Raw genomic sequence first — 18,155 nt, 5'->3', positions numbered from 1 at the left:
GAGCCAAAGGAGAAGTCGGTGGGCGAGGAGTAGCAGGGAGAGAAAGACAGACAACAGCGCGTGGGTGGTGGGTGCCTGAGAGCGCGCAGCGGACGTTGTTTGAAAGTCCGCTCCCATTTCGCTCCAGGAGCGCGCGCACTGGCCAGAGGGATCCTGGAAACTTCCCGCACGGCCAGCAGCATGCGCACCTGGGAGCGTGGAAGAATCGGATGCGATCATCGCCCACGCAGCGGTGTTTGTCAGCGACTCGGTGCTGCGCTGGCGGGGGGGAGTGCGCATCGCACCGCATCGCATCGCCATCATGGACTGCCGCAGCGCAGCACAGCGCCTCTGGCCATGACGCACTCGCATCCTCCGCACCTCCCATCCTGCAGACACGCACAATCCTCTGCGAAACAGGCACCCCAGTACACTGTCTAGGTCGTCCGGTCCAGGCCTAGCGTTCCGCCCGCCGGGCCTAAGCTAGGAATCTACTGAGGCAGTCGTCAGTAGTCAGATCAAGTCATCGTGGTCGCAACTTCCAGAGACACCGCACCAAAAAGCTTCGACGCCGCTACACCTTACTCCTCCGCCCCCTCCCCTCCCCTCTCTCCATTCCACGACCACACTTCCGCCGCTACCCGGTGGCGCCCTCGTGCGCATAGTGGCATGAACGTCGCTGGAGCCTGGCCATGGAACCAAACAGCAACAACCCTACACCTCTCCCTATGGCTCCCGGAACACAACTCTACGGCGGCGGCGCCTATGACGGCTCACCCAACATGGCGAACATGACAGCAGGCTCCAATGGTGCGCAGTGGTTCCAGGGCGAGAACGATTACGGCGATTTCGACCAAGATGCCAATGGCGAAGATGGTACCGCAGATCACGATGCCGAGGGCGGCGACCAGCGGGATCCCAAGCGAAGAAGGATAGCAAGAGCATGCGACATGTGTCGAAGGAAGAAGATAAAGTGTGACGGGTAAGGTTGGCGCACATGCAGAATAGAATACATGCTAACTGTCGCAGGAAAATGCCCAAGTGAGTGGAACACACGCTCGCGGTGCTAGATGCGATTGCTTCTAAATTCAGCCAAGGTGAATATTTTTAGGAGCGGCTGCTAACGCGGCATTGTAGATGCAGCCATTGCGAGAACTACAAAACCGAATGTGTCTTCACTCACGTCGAAAAGAAGCGCGCTCCGCCGAAAGGTGCCAAGTACATCGAAGGGCTAGAAAACCGACTCGGTCGGATGGAGAATCTGTTGCGACTCTCTGGACTATTGGCTGAAGACGATGGTGGTCGGACAGATCTGGGCACACTGGAGAAGAGACTGGCGGAACAGTCAAAGACGTCAAAGAGTAATGTTGCCAGCCCACAGTCGACACATTCATCAACTCGGCAGGCTAGCGGGGCCAATGGCAAGGATACAAATACGCCTCCCCAGAATGAATCGTTGGAGAGCACGGCTACAGCGAATACCGCAAGCCCGACCGCATACAATGGCAATGGTAATTCTTCCTCTCCGGATCCGGTCAGACGGTCGACGGATGTCTCTCGAAAGGATGCTCAGGATGTTGATGCGCTCGCAGATCAAATGTGTAGTCTCATCACCAACAATGTTGGCGAGACACGGTACATCGGATCTTCTTCCGGCTTCAGTATATTCAGTCCCAAGGGCATTCAGTGGGTCAACGAGAAGACTGGGGACAATAGCTTCCAAGCTATGATCGCACACGCTTCGGTCGAGGATAAGACTGGCTGGGATCATTGGAAACCGGAAGTGTTTAACGACCTCTTCGAACGACGCATTTTCAAGCCTCTTCCAGGGAAACAAGAATGCTACGCGCTACTCAAGGACTACTTTGAAAACTTCAACTGCATGTTCCCACTATTTCACGAGCCCACTTTCATGCACTTGGTCGACAAACACTACTCTCTAGAACCATATGACGGATCGGGCTGGTGGGCGAGTCTCAACGTCGCGCTTGCCATTGGACATAGGCTTCGCGTGATGAGCAACGTGGTCGGGCAAGAGGAGGATGAAATAGCTTGGGCGTATCTCAAGAACGCTATGGCGGTCATGTCGGAGCTGACACTGCGCAACACAGATCTACTGTCAGTGCAGGCACTTATCGGCATGGCTCTTTTCCTGCAAGGCACGCCGAATCCGCAGCCCAGTTTCTTCTTGGTTGCCGCTGCTATTCGATTGGCCCACTCAATAGGCCTACACAAGCGTGGATCGGGTTTCAATCTCAATGGAGTTGAAAACGAGCAACGTAAACGTGTCTTCTGGATTGCATACCTATTGGATAAGGATCTCTGCTTGCGATCCGGCAGACCGCCGGTACAGGACGACGATGATATGAATGTGGATCTCCCATCAGAGAAGCCGCCTGACAACGTGGGCAATGTGCCTCTGAAGGACGGAAGTACCATGAACCTGTTCAGGCTGATGTGTCAGTTCGCACAAATACAGTCTCGGGTCTACAAACAACTGTACTCGGTGAAAGCTAGTCGACAAAGCGACGGCGAATTGCTGAACACAATTGGTGAGCTTGATGCCGCTCTAGAAGAATGGAAAGATGGTATCCCAATCGACTTCAGGCCGGAGCACGAGATCAAAGCCACCCACACCCCACTTATCTTGCACATTGTGGTACTGCATTTCGCATATTACAATTGTTTGACCACAATACACAGGATGAGCGTTCATCACGGATACTGGACCAGCCGATTGAGTGACTATGCTGTTCAGGGACTGAACGCCAGACCATTGAATCCGCGGGTGTTCATGAGCGCGGCGCTGTGTGTCAATGCAGCCAGGACGAGCATTGGGCTGATCAGATACATTCCACAAGGAGACTACGCTTGTGTTTGGTGAGTTAACGTGGCGGTAGTGCTCTGTGCCAACCTACTAATCAATACGTCTAGGCTTATCCTCTACTATCCAGTGTCCTCACTAGTGACATTGTTCGCCAACATCTTACAGAACCCACAGGATGCGCGAGCCCGTACTGACCTCAAGCTGATGAGCAGTGTGGTATCCTTCCTGACTATGCTCGAACGCGACGTTTCGGAAGCGAATGGCAACGTGCGCCGCATGCTTTCGGTGTGCGCTGAGTTTGAGCGCATTGCGCGTGTCGCCCTAGACAAAGCCGAACGTGAGATGCGAGGTCGTGGCAAGCGGAAGCAAGCTGAGCGCGAACGCGAAAAGGCCATGAAGGAACGAGTAACTGGCGAGGTTGCTCAAGGTATCGAGGAGGGGAAGACGCTGGAGCAAATTCAAGTCGAGACGCAAGCCTCATACCGAAGGCCCGTCCCAACTCCAAGTCTACGAGCTTCGACGGCAAGCCAGGCAGGAAGTAATCCAGCCAACAGTCCTCGCAGCTGGGGCGGTAGCCCTCCAGGCGCCGAACCTCCGAGCAATCGGCGCTCAGCCAGCAATCCGACACCACACTTGGCTCACTCCACGCTCAATGGCCATGGTCAGCATCAGGAACAACACCATCAGCAAAGTAATTACATGCCCTCACAACAACCTCACTCGGCCGCTGGTCCTTACAATCACATCCAATATCCGCAAGACATGAACGGTCTCGAATTTGGTGGACCCAATGGCTCACCACAACAACAATTCTCCACAGCTCCGCCCAACATGGATGGTACTTTCGCGCCTCACCCAGTATTCCCTCATCCAACGTCCGGACCCGAATTCGGTGGCATGCCTTTCGATCCGAACGGCGGACCCATGGGTGGCCCAGGCGGAATGCCGGGAGCACTGAATGGCACTGGAGCTTTTCAACAACCTTTCGTACCTCAAGACCTCTGGCAGATGCCCATGACACTGGAATGGGATTGGGCCGAGGGTTTGGGCTTGGGATCTTTCACGCCCGGGCCGATGTCCTTTGATCCGGGAGCTGGTGGGTTTGACGGCAACGGGCAACAGCATCCATCGCATCTCCATGGCGGCAATGGCGGCCCCCAATGATACCGATCTACCACTGCTATCAGCCGAATAACTGTCACGAAAGCATATATTCCTCCGATGAGACAATGTAACCTCTGCTCGTTGGCTTGAGCCCGCGGAGGTCCGTTCGAAACACGAATACCTTCTGCCGGCGACCTTGGCAGAACGACTTTTCATTTTTCATCTTTCTCTGGGCACGGGTGGAAAAGGTTAATCTGATATCCCAAATCTCTGCTCTGGCGATGAAGAGCGCACGCATCTGACAAGGAACTCTCCTTGTACATATATGGCGGATGTGACGACCTTACGAATAATCGAGAGGGCTCTTCGTGAAGCTCAGCTTGCGAATGCAGCCGATAGATGTACGACTATACTCACGGTCTTATTTCCCCGTTTCAAATCTCAGATCTCAGTATTCAGTTTCTTCTTGTATCACATTGTCTCTGGCACCAGCCACTTGGCCGAGCAGCTGCATGTTGCTCTTACCATTGACTCTGGCACGTCTTGGCGGCTGAGTGATACTCCGAGGCAAGTGCGATCGGACCCCGCTGGTAGTTTCCACCCCACCTCATGCATAAGAGTGACTTATTAACCACACCTTCAACTTGCAACGCAGCTCAGTCGGCATGAGCCTGAAATCTCCGAGCGATGCACGCAGGACTGACGAGACTTGAACGCACTGAGCGGATCAACTTCCACGCGGCCACCCAGGACAACGGCAGTTGCTGGAAGAACGTCATTGAAAAACATGGCCATGACGTTGATCGACTCTCTAGTTTCTCTAGCCCACTCGCTCACTGCCGGAAGGGACCACAGCTGTCGCGATGCCTAGTCCATTCGATGCATTTCTAATCACAAGCTGAGATCTATGGCTTTCCGTACAAGTATTCTTCGTGCTTTCCTGCATTTCCCAACTATTTCATTACTTTTGTAACACTGTCCGCAATTGCTCTTTCTACCAATCCCATCCTGCACTCACTACACCCACAGGCGCCATGTCACCACCACGATTCGAGTCCGACGATGTCGATGTCTCGCCCCTGGGCAAGCCATTGAACTTCGAGTTCAGCGGCAAGACAGCCCCCAATCGATTCCTCAAAGGCGCCATGACAGAGCGCCTGTCGTCGTGGGACGCAAAGACATTGGAGAACAGAGGTGTTCCCAGCAAGAACTTGGTCAATGTATACAAGAGATGGGGCGAGGGTCAGCTGGGGTTGATACTTAGCGGGAACATCATGTTCGAATACGATCATCTTGAGGTGAGAAGGAGAACACTTGCTATGTGACAGTATCACGCGGCTGGATCATCAGCTGACTGAGTACCACTAGGCTCGTGGCAATCCCATCATCCCTAGAGGCGCACCATACGAGGGTGAACGATTCGAGCGTTTCGCAGCTATGGCAACAGAGGGAAAGCGTCATGGCAGCCTTATGGTTGGACAAATCTCGCATCCTGGTCGTCAAGTGTCGGAGGATATCCAGCCACATCCAATCTCTGCAAGTAATGTTCAGTTAAAAGGTAAGTTGCCCAGTGTGCTCAATAGAGGTCACTTATACAGCTTGCCTAATGAGATGATGCTGGTATTTGAACATGAGCTAATCATTTACAGGAGACATCATGGGCATGAAATTCGCGCAGCCAAGGGCCGCTGCCGAGGAGGACATCAAGAACATCATCGAGGGATTCTCACATCAAGCCGAGTATTTGGAAAAGGCGGGCTGGGACGGAGTGCAGTTGCACGGCGCCCATGGCTATTTGCTTGCTCAATTCCTGAGCCCGACCACGAACCAACGCACTGATCAGTATGGTGGCTCACTGGAGAACCGTGCTCGCTTGATCCTCGAGATCGCCCAAGAAATCCGCAAACGAACCAAGCCAGACTTTATCCTCGGCATCAAGCTCAACTCGGTTGAGTTCCAAGACAAGGGTTTCACTCCAGAAGAAGCGAAGGAGATCTCCTCATTGCTTGAGCAGAACAAATTCGACTTCATTGAGCTCTCAGGCGGCACTTACGAGAAGCTCGCGTTCAACTCATCTCACCAGCGCGAGAGCACGAAGAAGAGAGAAAGCTTTTTCCTCGAATTCGCAGAGCAGATTGTGCCAGCACTGTCAAAGACTAAGACGTACGTCACGGGAGGTTTCAAGACCGCAGGCGCCATGGTTCACGCCCTAGAAACTGTCGATGGTGTCGGGCTTGCGCGTCCTGTTTGCCAGGAACCCCGACTTACCAAGGACATCCTCGCGGGTAAAGTGAAGGGCGCCATTCTCCAAAAGATCGATCAGGAGAACTTCGGCATCACAAATGTTGTGGCTGGCACGCAAATCCGACAGATTGGCAAGGACCAGGAGCCGATTGATCTCTCAGATGATCAGAACGTTGAGGCCTTCCAGAAGGACATGTCAACTTGGGGCCAGGCTCTTGCTGAGGACAGCGAGAAGGCTAAATATGGATACATCGATATCACCAGCGCGGTGCCTACGCCGTATGCTGGCGCTTAGACATTGTCCGCAATATGATAGAAGACTACATTAGATGATACAGAATCATACTAGAAAGTCTACTGCGTTTGGCTTGCCATGGCGCCTGAGCGCATCGCATGCTCTGAATCTTCGTCTTCGTCTGGGTTATGGTCCTTGTGATCTTCGCTATCTGTGAGCGTGTCGAAACTTGTGTGCGAGCTGATTGTTGTGGCTTTACTCGATAGAGTGTGGACCTCATGTGTTGCACGTCCAGTAGCTGTGTTTCTTGTTCTCGCAACGTCGTACGAGTTGAAGGTAGCTCGACACCTGCAGAAGCAATTGCAGAACCCGCCATACTCTTTGAACATGCATCAAGTTCAAATCTCCGTGCCTTCTGGCGGACGGAGGTGTCAGTGGAGTCAAGTTGGTGTTCGGCCATATAGACGTCTGTACCGACTTTCTTGTGCGCCTGACGAAGCGGGACATACGGCGTTTGTGCTATCATAGGCCCCAATTTGTCATTGAGTGGTTTGGTGGCACGGAGATTGTAGGAGTAGTGTTGCGAGTCTTCAGCGTACCCTGAGTGACACTTAAGAGGGGAAACAAGCATGCGTGACTGGCTCGTGGCTTTTGGTGTAGCGCAGAATAACGTTCAATTCAAGGCCTTGGACGCTGAGAGGGCGTTGATGGCCGCTCTTTCGACAGAGGACGACGTCCTTCAGCGAATCGATGGTGCATCTGGCACCCCAGTGTAAGTGCAACGTCACCGACTCTAGCGGAGTAGGCAGATTAGACAACCACTGCAAGATCCTTGCAAAAAGTGGCATCCCAAGAGTGAGTGCCTTCGGACATTGCGCGGCTCAGGTAGGTGAAGGAGATGTGATTTAGCACACAGAACCCGAGCCACTGTTTCGGTCGCCATGTAACTGGAATGAGTTGTCCTTCTTGAACCATTTGCTTCAGGTGCACGTAGATCCGCATTGCCGTGTGCTCGATGTACTGGTTCTTGCAATCCTGATGTGTGGATGGGGAATACTTGACCACCATGCGCCAAACCTGTCTGAGTGGTGCTGAGACTGGGAGCCATCTTTCCTCGCAAGCCCGGCACCATTCGCCTTGCCATGATGTCCACGAAGCTGAGGACGTGATCATCCTTTGGACATAGTCATACGCAGAAGACAGCAGTGAAGCGTTTCTGAGACATCGATTTAGACTCGACACAACCCATATCCATGCAGAGTAGCAGTCTTCGGAGCAAGGTTCCGGAGCGACGAAGGTCAGGTCGGGGCAAAAGCTACCGTATGTCCTGTGTTTGAACTTTCCGTTGCAAAGTCGGCACCGGAAGGTGATCCTATCTCAGGCAAGCCTCTGTATCGAATTAATGTATTTGGCCCACCAAAGGAGCAGAGTTAGCTCTATGAACGTGGAACAAGGTAGACGTTGTGGCGGCCGACCTGGATTGATGAGCAGATCTATGTTCTCTACGTTGACATCGCGGCGAGAGCTCAGTACTTACAACGGCGCTGTAATTGACGATAAAGCAAAAAGAAAAGTCGCCTCGATAGCGGTTTGAAACCCCCAAACCTCATGCAAGAGCGCGCGCACAAGCGATGAACTTACGCCATGTTCGTCGGGGACGATGCTGCTCAGCACCATGCCTGTTTTACTGTGACACCATCCATTGCCCGCTGATTCTTTGACAAACATCTTCCAGCCAAGCGAAAGTTCAGTTCTTCAGTCCAAAGCCTCGTATATCTTCCCTCCCTCGCGCACCATCGGACCCGCCAGTGGAGGAGCCAGCCCCTGCCATCTTCCTGCCCATGCCCAGACGCTTCGCAACCCCATTCTGATGAACAACTGCTTCCGTGCCCCAAAGTTCACCCACTCGTCAATCAATTTGACGTACGTAAAGTCGATCTTGGAGCCCTTCTTGCTGACTTTCTCGAATCGCTTCAACCAGCGACGCAGCTCGTCCGTATCGGCCTCAATCTCGAATCCCTCATCGTTCTTTGTGCTAACCTGAAGGCGGATGACATAGCTTCTCGAGCTCGGGCCATTCTGGGGACACTCGAACGCTTGGATAGCTTTGTCGTTGAGGCGATTGAGGAATTTGATAACGTGGGCGAAGTTGAATACTTTGATCAGCGTTTCAACAATGGGGGCTCGGTGGGCCGCTCTGCTCATGAACTCGTCGCGGAGCTGTTTGTTGACTCGGACTAGAGGACAGTCTGATGTGACTCGTTGGTTGGCGTGTAGCTTGATGCTCGGGTAGGTTTCGAGACACATGTCATAGACATGACTGCGCAATTCGGCGGGAATATCGAGAAAGCCTGTAGGTGCTCGTACAGCCAGACGTGTTGCTGAGCGAAGCTCGTAGCGCTGCTTCGGGTTCGAGGCGGATGTTGTCGCTGGTGAGGCGGTCCTCGAGTCCGCCGTCTTCCCAGCGCCTCGACGTTTCCTTGATTTGGTGGCAGCCATCGAACACTGCTTCCGCGGAAGGTGTCTCTCTGTGATGCTGGATGTTAATGCCGCGGATTGAGGTTCAAGTTGTAGGAGAGGAGAGCTTGTTGCGGAAGTGAATGTCTTACTGCAGTGTCACTACAATTTAACGAGAGCGGCAGGTGACCATTCACTTCCATCCACGACTTTGCTACAGGTCTCGCATATCACGGTGCTTTCGCCAAACACCGAGAAAACCTCCGCCTGTAATGCGGTCACCTACCTTCGGTCTGCATACAAGAGACCACTTGTGCATGTCTGTAGCATCTTCGACGGGTGTGCTCGTCGATACGACCGGATCCTCGTCGACGGCGCCAGGCGAAGCCTCATCGGAAGGCTGAGCTTCTTGTAGGTCTTGCTCGTGGTCCTTTCTTAACGTGGCGCGAGGACGCACGAACCGCACGTCCCATTCGCGTCCACCACTGCTCCCATTCAAGCCGAGTTCAACCACAGTATCGAGATCGAGCTGAATGCCGTTCTCTTTGACCTTTGTGGCACATTGTATGATCTGCGTAATACTTGGGTTGAATACGATGAGTGATCCATCCGTCTTGATTGCTTGAGCGATGGTTTGCAGATGAGAGTCTGCGTTGGGCAAGTCCAAAAAGGCATGCGAAAGGAAAGGGTCACCACCGCTCTGGCGCGATTCTTGCTCTTTGCGCACCCATTCGCTGACGTCGCCTACGTGAAAGTTCACGTTCTCGGCATAGATGCCGCCACGAAAGCCCTTGACCACCTCCTGGGCATGGGCTGAGAATTTTGGCGAGACTTCGATGGTATGAAGGCAGGCGTTTCCAGTACCACGAATGGCACGGCTCAAGTGCATTGTCAGCGCACCGTGGCCAGTACCGGCTTCGAGGATCTCAATACGCTCATCTTCGTGCGGCGAGTGCAGATCCAGCAGACTGACAATCAAATTGGCATCAGAAGGGTAGATGGGAGTGACGAGTCGCCTGGTGAGGCGGCAATAGTCGTCCAAGGTTACGTGGTGTAGACGGTATTGAGCTCCGACATTGCCACGAGAGCTTCGCGGCGTCTGAGCCTGAACGACATCTCTCACCTGGCGGCCGATGATATCGTCGTGCAAGACCACACCTCGGTGCGACTCGACGCGTCTCCCAGGTCGCAAGGGACGCGTCAAAATGGGCGGAGCAGTTCGGTCATTCTTGTTGCGAAGCAGCACGCGATCCTCGGGCTGGAAAGGGCGATCGCTGAACGGGCGGCCGAATGAGGGTTTCAGGGCACGTTGGAACAGCAGTGCGCGGGATTGTGAGCCCAGCAGCCTCATGAGGAGAGAGGAAAGAGTGACAATGTGTTGCAGAGCAAGGACGGGGAGGAGAAGTGCGGCCAAAGACGGAGAAGGCGTGATTATGTTTTGGAAGTATCGCATAACCGTTATTAGGCGTATCAACCCGCCCACCCGGTCTATTGCCAAGACAACCGACTTCTGTACTCAAAGTTCCAACACGCCCTGCCTCCGCTTGTTCCTGCTCGGAAGCTGGATAAAAACATTCTCTGGACTTGCGTTCCACGACCGCCGATATGCTCCATATGTCCTCAGGCTCGGCGGTGTGCTTACGCAAAAATTGTCTAACACAGGTCAGCAATGCCCATGAAGGACTACCACTCAAAGGACAGTCATCACTCACCATCCTCACTGGTCTTCACCATCAAGCGTTCACTATCGCAGCCTTTCCCAGGTGTGCAACGTCTTACACGTTAAATCAGGCACCTTAAAATCAGCGTACACCTCGGATAGCCAAAAGCCCTCTGTCCGAAGTCGAAAGCGGCGGCGATCTCCTTCGTGCTAGCCACGCCCAAGCATGGTTCACTTTAGCCCTCTTCCTCGTCCCAAGGCAAGTGAACGCCTTGTTCTAGTCACCGTATATGATCATGGACTATGGCACGAGAAATATTGAATTTGCTGGCTTATTCCTCCAGCGTCGAAATTTTCCTGCATGCCTACCATCACCGCGGACGCTCATGCATATCTCGGTTTTCTGCCTCCTCACTCGAAGATCTACTTTGTGCAATTGACGAGCCGTTCCCCGCCTCCAGATCCTCCTCGTCGGGTTCGAGCCCTGCCTGCCAATCTGAGTCGGATCAATTCAGTAGTCTTTCAGTTACGTAGCATCCTACTAGTGAGGGTAGCGATGTCAACTGTAATAGCAGAGAGCTTTCAAGTGATGTGGGCGCGAATCTGGAAGAAGCTCAGATTAGTGTTTACTTTGTCTTCACCTCACATGCGCGCCAAGAGAGCGCGAATATTACCATCTAGCATTCGATGCCGGACTTGTTCACTTCCAGCATCCAACACTCACCCAATTCTTACTACTACAGCGTCCACGACCAACACAACTCGCCTAACGTCTAGGACGTTCCACTCAAGATGGCACCAAACGCTCACAAAAACGGCAAACAGAAATCCAAGGCCAGTCGGCCCAAACTTGGCACCATGGATCAGATTCGCGCAAAAAGCGCAGAACAAGTGAGTAAATTGAGGACCAAAACTCTTCCCATTGCGACTGATCGCCGCGTTAGGACGAACAGGTCAAAAGAGGCCGGTAGGCAAGATCAGAGGCTAGTGATGACAGTCTGTATGCGGAGAGCGCCTCGTCATCTGAAGACGATGAAGATGGCCAAGCGAGGAAGGAAGCCAGCAACAGCAAGGTCTTTTGTGGGGATGGGCAGACCATAGGAAGGTCAGGCAAGGTGAACAAGCGATCTGCTACCGAGCCCAGAACCCGTGCCCAACATAAGAAGACCACTGCTATCGCTAGTGGAGCGAAGGAAGAAGCACACGACCGTTCTAAGGCGCAAGGATTCTTGGAAAAGCTGCAGAGTGAGGCGAAGCTGAAGAAGGAAAGCTTGGAGAGAAAGCGCAAGGCTGAGGACGACGAGGACGAGAATGAAGGGATAAAGAAGGCGAAGTTGAACGATACCTCCGTCTAGGTCACTGGAGCTCACGGCGAAAGACGTTCCATTTCGTTCTGGGGATTGTCAACGTGCAAGGCACAAAGGAGCTCTACACAGTTCATATGAAGCACTACAATGTACCCAGTATGTCTCAACGTGTTACACGTTCCGTTGGCCTTTCAGATGATTTCATAGTTATGTTGGATGAAATCATGAACATGCGCGAGACCCAAGCCATAGAGAATGTCTGGTCTTGGCATCGGCCGGCATCGGCGTCGGAAACAGATGTAAGCCGATATGGGATCATTGCTGTTGGAATCATCTGACGCAAATGTGCCTTTGTCTTACAGTGCTACGATCTGATCCTTCGTGACATGTCCGCTATCGCCCGGAACTGCACTATATTCACTGCAAAACGCGGCTCTCCGCGTAATCTTGTTGATGCTTCGCCATTTCGCCTTTACGGCACCTGTCTGGTTTGCCGTCAATACCACTCCAAAGCGATCGCAGGGAACGACTCCCTTGCTCTGAAGACATCGAGCCTTCCTAATTCATGAGGTCGGCTTTCGACAAGCTCGTGCCGGTGGGATCCGAATGAGGCAAGACTACTTTCGGACAGAGCAAACGCGAGGAGCATTCTTCTCTCCGCAAGCCAAAGCATCCTCTGCTCCTCAGCCTAGCGAAGCGGCGTAATAGCGCCGCAGAGAACTGTCTGAGACATGTCATTAGCACGCCTACTTACTCTTCCTACGGAAATCCGAGCGCTCATATTCGAACATGTGGTTACCGAAGACCAGCTGGTCACTTTTCGCCTCGAGCCTTTTCAGAAGGACTACTACACCTCTGCCACGCAACCGGCCTTGACTCGCGTGAGCCGACAGATGCGCTCCGAGTCTTTGCCATTCTGGTATGAGTGCAATAACTTTGTCCTCCACACCGAAGGCCGCAAAGCCGATGATGGCAGGAAATGGCTGCTGTGCAATGCGCATCACCTGGATTCTGTCAAGCGCTTCTCTTTCTGGATCCGATATGTACCTCTAGTAAATCAACGCGCTTCATCGCAGGGTGCTATTAGTGTCTCCATATATCGACAAACGAAACACGCTTGCTGGCATATAGACCCCACCTGGCTATGGATCACAGTCGTTCGAAAGCCTGTTGAGCTTGCGGGTGACGCGAAGTTTCTCATGGAGAAACTGGCAAGCATTGTACCTGCGTTATCGAGCGACGACGCCTTGCCTGACGACTACTTTGGGGCGATGAGCGATCTACGACTCTACTATGTTCAGGAGAAAACGTCTTGAGCGTATTCAAAACTGTCAGCACACACTCGCTCCGCTGTATAGACTTCATCTCTAGGACTTCAAGCCTCAGCCATAGGGATCGAGTCAAGATCGGACTTGGACGTGTCCAATTTTAAGAAGAGGATATCATTGCATGGGCATTTAACAGCTGGAATCGTTGCCAGTAGGTGGCGAACTCCCAGACAACTCTGCAGTATTCTTGCAAACTCACGACGCCGTCGTCGGACTACGCTTCCACGACACAACTCTGCCCGTTTCGGAACCTATCAGCAGACAAGTGTTGATTATCTCAGAGAAACAGGTGCTTTTCGGTTGCATCTTCAGGGTGGTGGACTGGCAAACCATCTAGTAAACCAGCGCACTGCTTGTTCCTCTGCCTTCTTTCCCTGAGCTGCTTCGTGCTTGTCTTCTTCATCTGCGCGGACCTGCCCTTCGTCAGTTGCCTTCGCGGGAAAGAGTGCCGGGTCGGACATACAGCGAAACCATGATGCACGCCTTCGTACATCACAAACTCATGCTCGATACCTTGCGATTTCTGCTTGGCAGTCTTCGCCTCTAAGATTTCCCTGGTTTGCTTCGCCTGCTCATGCGACATTTGCGGATCCTCGAGCTCCGCTGCCGCGCACGAGTAAGGCAACTCCACCCCCTCGATATCATCGGGATATTTCAGAAAAGATGGATGCGCCACGAAACCGCATACTGTCAGTCTACTGCCGTCATCGGCTTTGATTTCATCCTTGCAAAGCTGCGTGACGAAATGTCCGCCCCAGCAGAAGCCAGCAGTGCCGATGGGAAGCTCTTTGCCTTCATTCTGCTTGACAGCCTTGACGAAGTCCCATACTCGTGGCCCAGCCACTGCAGGTCGATTGTACAGCAGGAATGGAATGAAGTGGCGAGCGAGGTACGCCGCATGTCCGAGTTTATAGATCTGATTCCAAAGGCCTGTTGCAGACATCGCCTTCATACTGATCATCATATCATGAGGGATGTTCACACCTTGTGCTCACTCGTCAGCGACAATCCCTGTCCACAGTATCTTGACTTTTTACCTTGCATGAATTCAGGTAAATACACCGTGAATCCATTCTTGGCGTAATCGTCGGCGAGAATGCGATTGTTGGGCAGTGTCCATCCGAACGCATCTGGAATGATGATTATGATGCCTTTTGGTGGACTTTGGGGAGCATCGGCTATGTAGCAGTCGAGACCGTGCAGGGTTTCGATTCTTCCGGTTGGGGTCCCTGTGTGCAGACTCCCAGTGGCGCAACACTGCTTCAAAGACATTGTCGCAATCTGTGGACAGCTGCGATAAGATCAGACGGGAGAATACAGTGCTTGAGTTGGAGAAAGGCGATTTGCAAGGCTCAAGGCTTCCTATCATACGTACGACCTGCAGATGCCTCAAATGCCCCGCTGTTCCGCAGTCGCAAGTGAGATGTACGTCAAGCAGCGGGATCCACATTGAAAAGCCGCTTAAGTCCGAACTTCAACTCTGCTGTGGAACTCGTCGTTCTACTAGTCAAACTCGAATACCTTTCACGGTATTTGCGACCTGGCCATAATTCCTCCACCTCTGCCGCGTTTCCTTGCGCCTGCATCACAATATACTGCACCTAAGCTAGCGTGGACTGGCGAACACGAACCATGGTGAATACTACTCGCAGCGACCCTGCATTGACTCAGCTTGATAACGTCCGAAGGTACACGCCGATTCGTCCAATTTCGTGGCAGGAGTGAGCAAGACACAAGCATACGATCAGGTTATCGACCAGGCGAAAGCTCTCTTTGCTGATCAACGCAACTGGGTCAGTCTTCCTGTCTATCTCTGGCGGTATCGCACTTGCTGACCCATGCAGGTGTGGTATGAATTCCGTCAGTGTATTGACCAGCAGTCTGAAACTGAACATTTTGTCAGCAACACAGCGAACGCAGCTTCCCTCCTATGGCACGCATATCATGCATTGCCAGCGCCAACTAATCAAGTGAACTGGTCAGGCTTCTACACAGTTGATCACTCAACGCCTGACCAGCTCATTCTCGGACCTTTCCATGGCAAAGTAGGATTCACTTCAGTGCCCCTTCTCAGCTCAGTAGACTCACATGTGAGAGTAGGTTGCCTGTCAGACAATCAAGTTCGGCAAAGGTGTCTGTGGCGCAGCGGCAGCGAGCCAAAAGACACAGCTGGTGCTAGATGTCGAGAATTTCCCAGGTCACATAGCCTGCGATGGAGACAGTCGTAGCGAGATAGTGGTGCCCATCGTGAAGAGTGGAAAGGTGAGGAAAGCTCTCGATTGATGTTGCTATAGTGCTGACGAGCTTTAGGTCGTCGCAATCATCGATATCGATTGCGCCGTGGAGAACGGTTTTGACGAGCAAGACCAGGTCAAGCTAGAACAGCTGGCTGAAGTGTTGGCAAATGCTTGCGATTGGTGACGGTAAAGGAAAAACGCAGTCGCTCGTGGAAAACGCGCCAGAGGCACCTGGATGCTTGCAATGTTTAGCACTCTGCTATCTCCAGACGCATTATTGGAACGGCTATAGGCAATTGCATGCCGCGACGCTTGTCATATGTCATTATAGCTGAGGCTCTCCAACATCTAATTGCTGTATCGCTTCTGTCTCTTCCCTGATGTTGATCCAATCGGATGCCGTTGATTTGTCGTCGATTACTGATGATCGTTCCGATACAGCCAGCGATATTCGCGTGAGCTTTCGTGCTTATTCCAGACGTGCATGGTATTTCCCTGTCCGCACTGTCGCGTGCGAACAGTGCAGATTAGGCTTAGAAAAAGATCGCCGAGGCTAGCGGCAGCAACATTGGCTCAAATCGTCTCAGGCGGCCTTCGGTATCGATGTCTCAGGGCAGTGCCAGTGTCTACAGTTGGGACACTTAATGGCTCAGTGATCGCCAAGGATTTCAGAAAATGCCGGTCTGAGCATACTCTCTCTGACAACAGTCATTGTTCCCGTGCCGTTCGAGGTGAAGAGTGTCCCCATGGCTATGCCAACCGTCAAGCGAGATCGTTTTTTCGGTTGCAGAGAAGCTTGTCGACGCCAGAGCGTTCAAGGCAAACTTTCGAATACGACTGCTTCGGCTGTACTTCCTGAAAAGTGATCAAGTCGTTGGCGCGATGACGTTGCCACCATCAATGAGCACAATCTCGTCGATCTTCTTCTTTGTGTCCTCGCCACAACATTCTACTCTCTTCCAAGTAGACATGCGGCCAGCGTTCGTGTCGATGTCCCACACTCTCACTCTTCGGTGGAATCCACCATATCCAGCGTAGCCCCCGAAGCCGGACCCTCCTGCATAGCACAGCCAAGGGCCGAGCCTCTCACGATGACTCTGAGACTGCTGTCCTTCAGCGACATCTCGGGCAACCTCATGCTTGTGAGGTCGGAGAGCACAGTAGTCATTGACATGATCATGCCCGCAGCCAACTGCCACAATGCCCTCTTCTGCTAACGCATCGTAGAACTTGCTGTTGTAGCCGGGTGCGGTGACACCTTCCTTCCAGGCGCCTCCAGCCATAACGTTGCTGCGATCGCCGTATTCAGGTAAGGGAATATGAATGAACGCCATATCCATATGGATATGGCTATATTTCGAATGTGCCTTTTTCAAACCCTTGGCAGTTTCTCGGAACCACTCAATTTGACCGGGCTTGATCCAGTCGTAGCCTTTATATCGCTTTTCGTCAGGTGTCAGGCTATGAGTATCCAGCATGTACAAAGTGAGTGCGGAGTGCTGAGAGCCCGGCGCAAGGACTTCCACCACATAGTTGCCAACCCCCTCTGCTTTCGACGGACCGGGCTCAGAAAGGCTGTGAGGCAGTGTCTGCATCAGAGCCATTTGGGCGACGCGAGGAGAAGAACGTGGACCTTCATCATCGTGATTGCCAAAGATGGCCGCATAAGGGATCGAGCGCTCGATCAGTGGCGCAACCATTTTAAAAATCGCCGTCTGAGTGTCTGGAGCAGCGGGTCCTTCCACCTGGTCTCCGGAGAGGACTACGAGATCTGGCTTCTCATCGTCAAGCACTTGCTCAATAAATTCTAGAGTCCGTGGGTCGGCTTCGCATCTGACGCTCGGCTTATCATTCTCTCCAATGGCGTCCCTACATGCTCCAGTGCCCGTGGACAGATGAGCATCGGAGATTTGGAGAATCTTGAACTTGCCGTCCTTGCCAACACGTGGTACTGGCGGAGTGTCATGTGCAGCACGCGGTCTCCCATGTCGCGTGCTCAGCCTGGGCGCATAGTTGGCACTCGCACTGTCAACGAAGAGAGGCGTGTTCTCCAGGATCCAGTTCGGTCTAGGATCAATGGCATCAGGGCCAAAGAGAACGTCGATGGCTGTCACAGCTCGATCGGAATCGCTATCGTGTCTTTTGCTGCTCCGCTGAATCCATATGCCCCCTGGTCGTTTCTCCCATGGCTCACGCCCATCTTCTTTTTCGTCTGCAGCGGGTGGCTGGCGGCTGACACGGACGCCTACAACGACCTTGTCTTCACTCAGGAGCTCCTCTTCCTGCTTACGCTGCACATGCAGGTATGCGCTCCGGATCCAGCCTCCACCCAACAGCAAGTCCTTCTCCACTCGTTTCCAGTTGTTGTCGTCGAGGCGGCATTTGGAAAGCGGATTCACCGTAGAGCAAAAGGCAATCGTTACATCAGTGATGACGGTGCCGGCATGATGAGACGGCAGAGCATGATGAATCGAGTTGGGAAGCACGCGATAGCGCGAATCGGCGAAAAAGACGAGGATGCAGAAGAGAGCTATCGATGCGGCGATTTGGCCCAACGTCCGGACCTGGCGAGTGTAATTAGTGTTTGTGGCCTATGTGAGCGGACCCTGTCGTGCACATACAATGCGGCGTGTCATGCTGGGCGACGGCTGCTATAGATGTCGTATCTGATGCTGTCGGTACTGATATGCGAGAGTTTCTGTCAAGGAGGATGTAGCAGAGAGCCCGCCGCCATGACTTCCGCCAGCAGGACCCGGCGTGACTGGCGAGCGAGGAGG

General features: G+C 53.0%; 9 protein-coding genes across 9 annotated transcripts; 5 read left to right on the top strand and 4 right to left on the bottom strand.

Annotated features, from left to right (window-relative positions):
- Positions 1–671: 671 nt before the first annotated feature.
- On the top strand, positions 672–3,970 carry RHO25_000841 (uncharacterized protein; the record flags this gene model as incomplete). The annotated part of the gene is made up of 4 exons (XM_023593447.2): positions 672–961; positions 1,009–1,020; positions 1,117–2,859; positions 2,914–3,970. The coding sequence occupies 4 exons, from the start codon at positions 672–674 to the stop codon at positions 3,968–3,970; spliced, it is 3,102 nt and encodes a 1,033-aa protein (XP_023458945.1).
- Positions 3,971–4,944: 974 nt separating this feature from the next.
- RHO25_000840 (uncharacterized protein) lies at positions 4,945–6,449 on the top strand (the record flags this gene model as incomplete). The annotated part of the gene is made up of 3 exons (XM_023593446.2): positions 4,945–5,208; positions 5,279–5,468; positions 5,560–6,449. The coding sequence occupies 3 exons, from the start codon at positions 4,945–4,947 to the stop codon at positions 6,447–6,449; spliced, it is 1,344 nt and encodes a 447-aa protein (XP_023458946.1).
- Positions 6,450–8,144: 1,695 nt separating this feature from the next.
- On the bottom strand, positions 8,145–8,888 carry RHO25_000839 (uncharacterized protein; the record flags this gene model as incomplete). Its single annotated transcript, XM_023593445.2, has 1 exon — positions 8,145–8,888. One exon carries the CDS (start codon positions 8,886–8,888, stop codon positions 8,145–8,147), a length of 744 nt encoding a protein of 247 aa, XP_023458942.1.
- A 172-nt stretch (positions 8,889–9,060) lies between these two features.
- RHO25_000838 (uncharacterized protein) lies at positions 9,061–10,299 on the bottom strand (the record flags this gene model as incomplete). The annotated part of the gene is made up of 1 exon (XM_023593444.2): positions 9,061–10,299. One exon carries the CDS (start codon positions 10,297–10,299, stop codon positions 9,061–9,063), a length of 1,239 nt encoding a protein of 412 aa, XP_023458943.2.
- A 999-nt stretch (positions 10,300–11,298) lies between these two features.
- Positions 11,299–11,861, top strand: RHO25_000837 (uncharacterized protein; the record flags this gene model as incomplete). Its single annotated transcript, XM_023593443.1, has 2 exons — positions 11,299–11,397; positions 11,478–11,861. 2 exons carry the CDS (start codon positions 11,299–11,301, stop codon positions 11,859–11,861), a joined length of 483 nt encoding a protein of 160 aa, XP_023458940.1.
- Positions 11,862–12,544: 683 nt separating this feature from the next.
- On the top strand, positions 12,545–13,129 carry RHO25_000836 (uncharacterized protein; the record flags this gene model as incomplete). The annotated part of the gene is made up of 1 exon (XM_023593442.2): positions 12,545–13,129. One exon carries the CDS (start codon positions 12,545–12,547, stop codon positions 13,127–13,129), a length of 585 nt encoding a protein of 194 aa, XP_023458941.1.
- Positions 13,130–13,449: 320 nt separating this feature from the next.
- Positions 13,450–14,413, bottom strand: RHO25_000835 (uncharacterized protein; the record flags this gene model as incomplete). The annotated part of the gene is made up of 3 exons (XM_023593441.2): positions 13,450–13,554; positions 13,605–14,125; positions 14,179–14,413. 3 exons carry the CDS (start codon positions 14,411–14,413, stop codon positions 13,450–13,452), a joined length of 861 nt encoding a protein of 286 aa, XP_023458938.1.
- A 360-nt stretch (positions 14,414–14,773) lies between these two features.
- On the top strand, positions 14,774–15,562 carry RHO25_000834 (uncharacterized protein; the record flags this gene model as incomplete). The annotated part of the gene is made up of 5 exons (XM_023593440.2): positions 14,774–14,776; positions 14,830–14,934; positions 14,986–15,186; positions 15,242–15,403; positions 15,452–15,562. 5 exons carry the CDS (start codon positions 14,774–14,776, stop codon positions 15,560–15,562), a joined length of 582 nt encoding a protein of 193 aa, XP_023458939.1.
- Positions 15,563–16,244: 682 nt separating this feature from the next.
- On the bottom strand, positions 16,245–18,014 carry RHO25_000833 (uncharacterized protein; the record flags this gene model as incomplete). Its single annotated transcript, XM_023593439.2, has 2 exons — positions 16,245–17,942; positions 18,000–18,014. The coding sequence occupies 2 exons, from the start codon at positions 18,012–18,014 to the stop codon at positions 16,245–16,247; spliced, it is 1,713 nt and encodes a 570-aa protein (XP_023459037.1).
- Between the last annotated feature and the right edge of the window lie 141 nt (positions 18,015–18,155).

Source organism: Cercospora beticola, chromosome 1 (assembly GCF_033473495.1).
Source record: "Cercospora beticola chromosome 1, complete sequence".
NCBI lineage: Eukaryota > Fungi > Ascomycota > Dothideomycetes > Mycosphaerellales > Mycosphaerellaceae > Cercospora > Cercospora beticola.
Note: the sequence above shows the minus strand (reverse complement) of the source record. Positions and strands in the feature narration are given on the sequence as shown.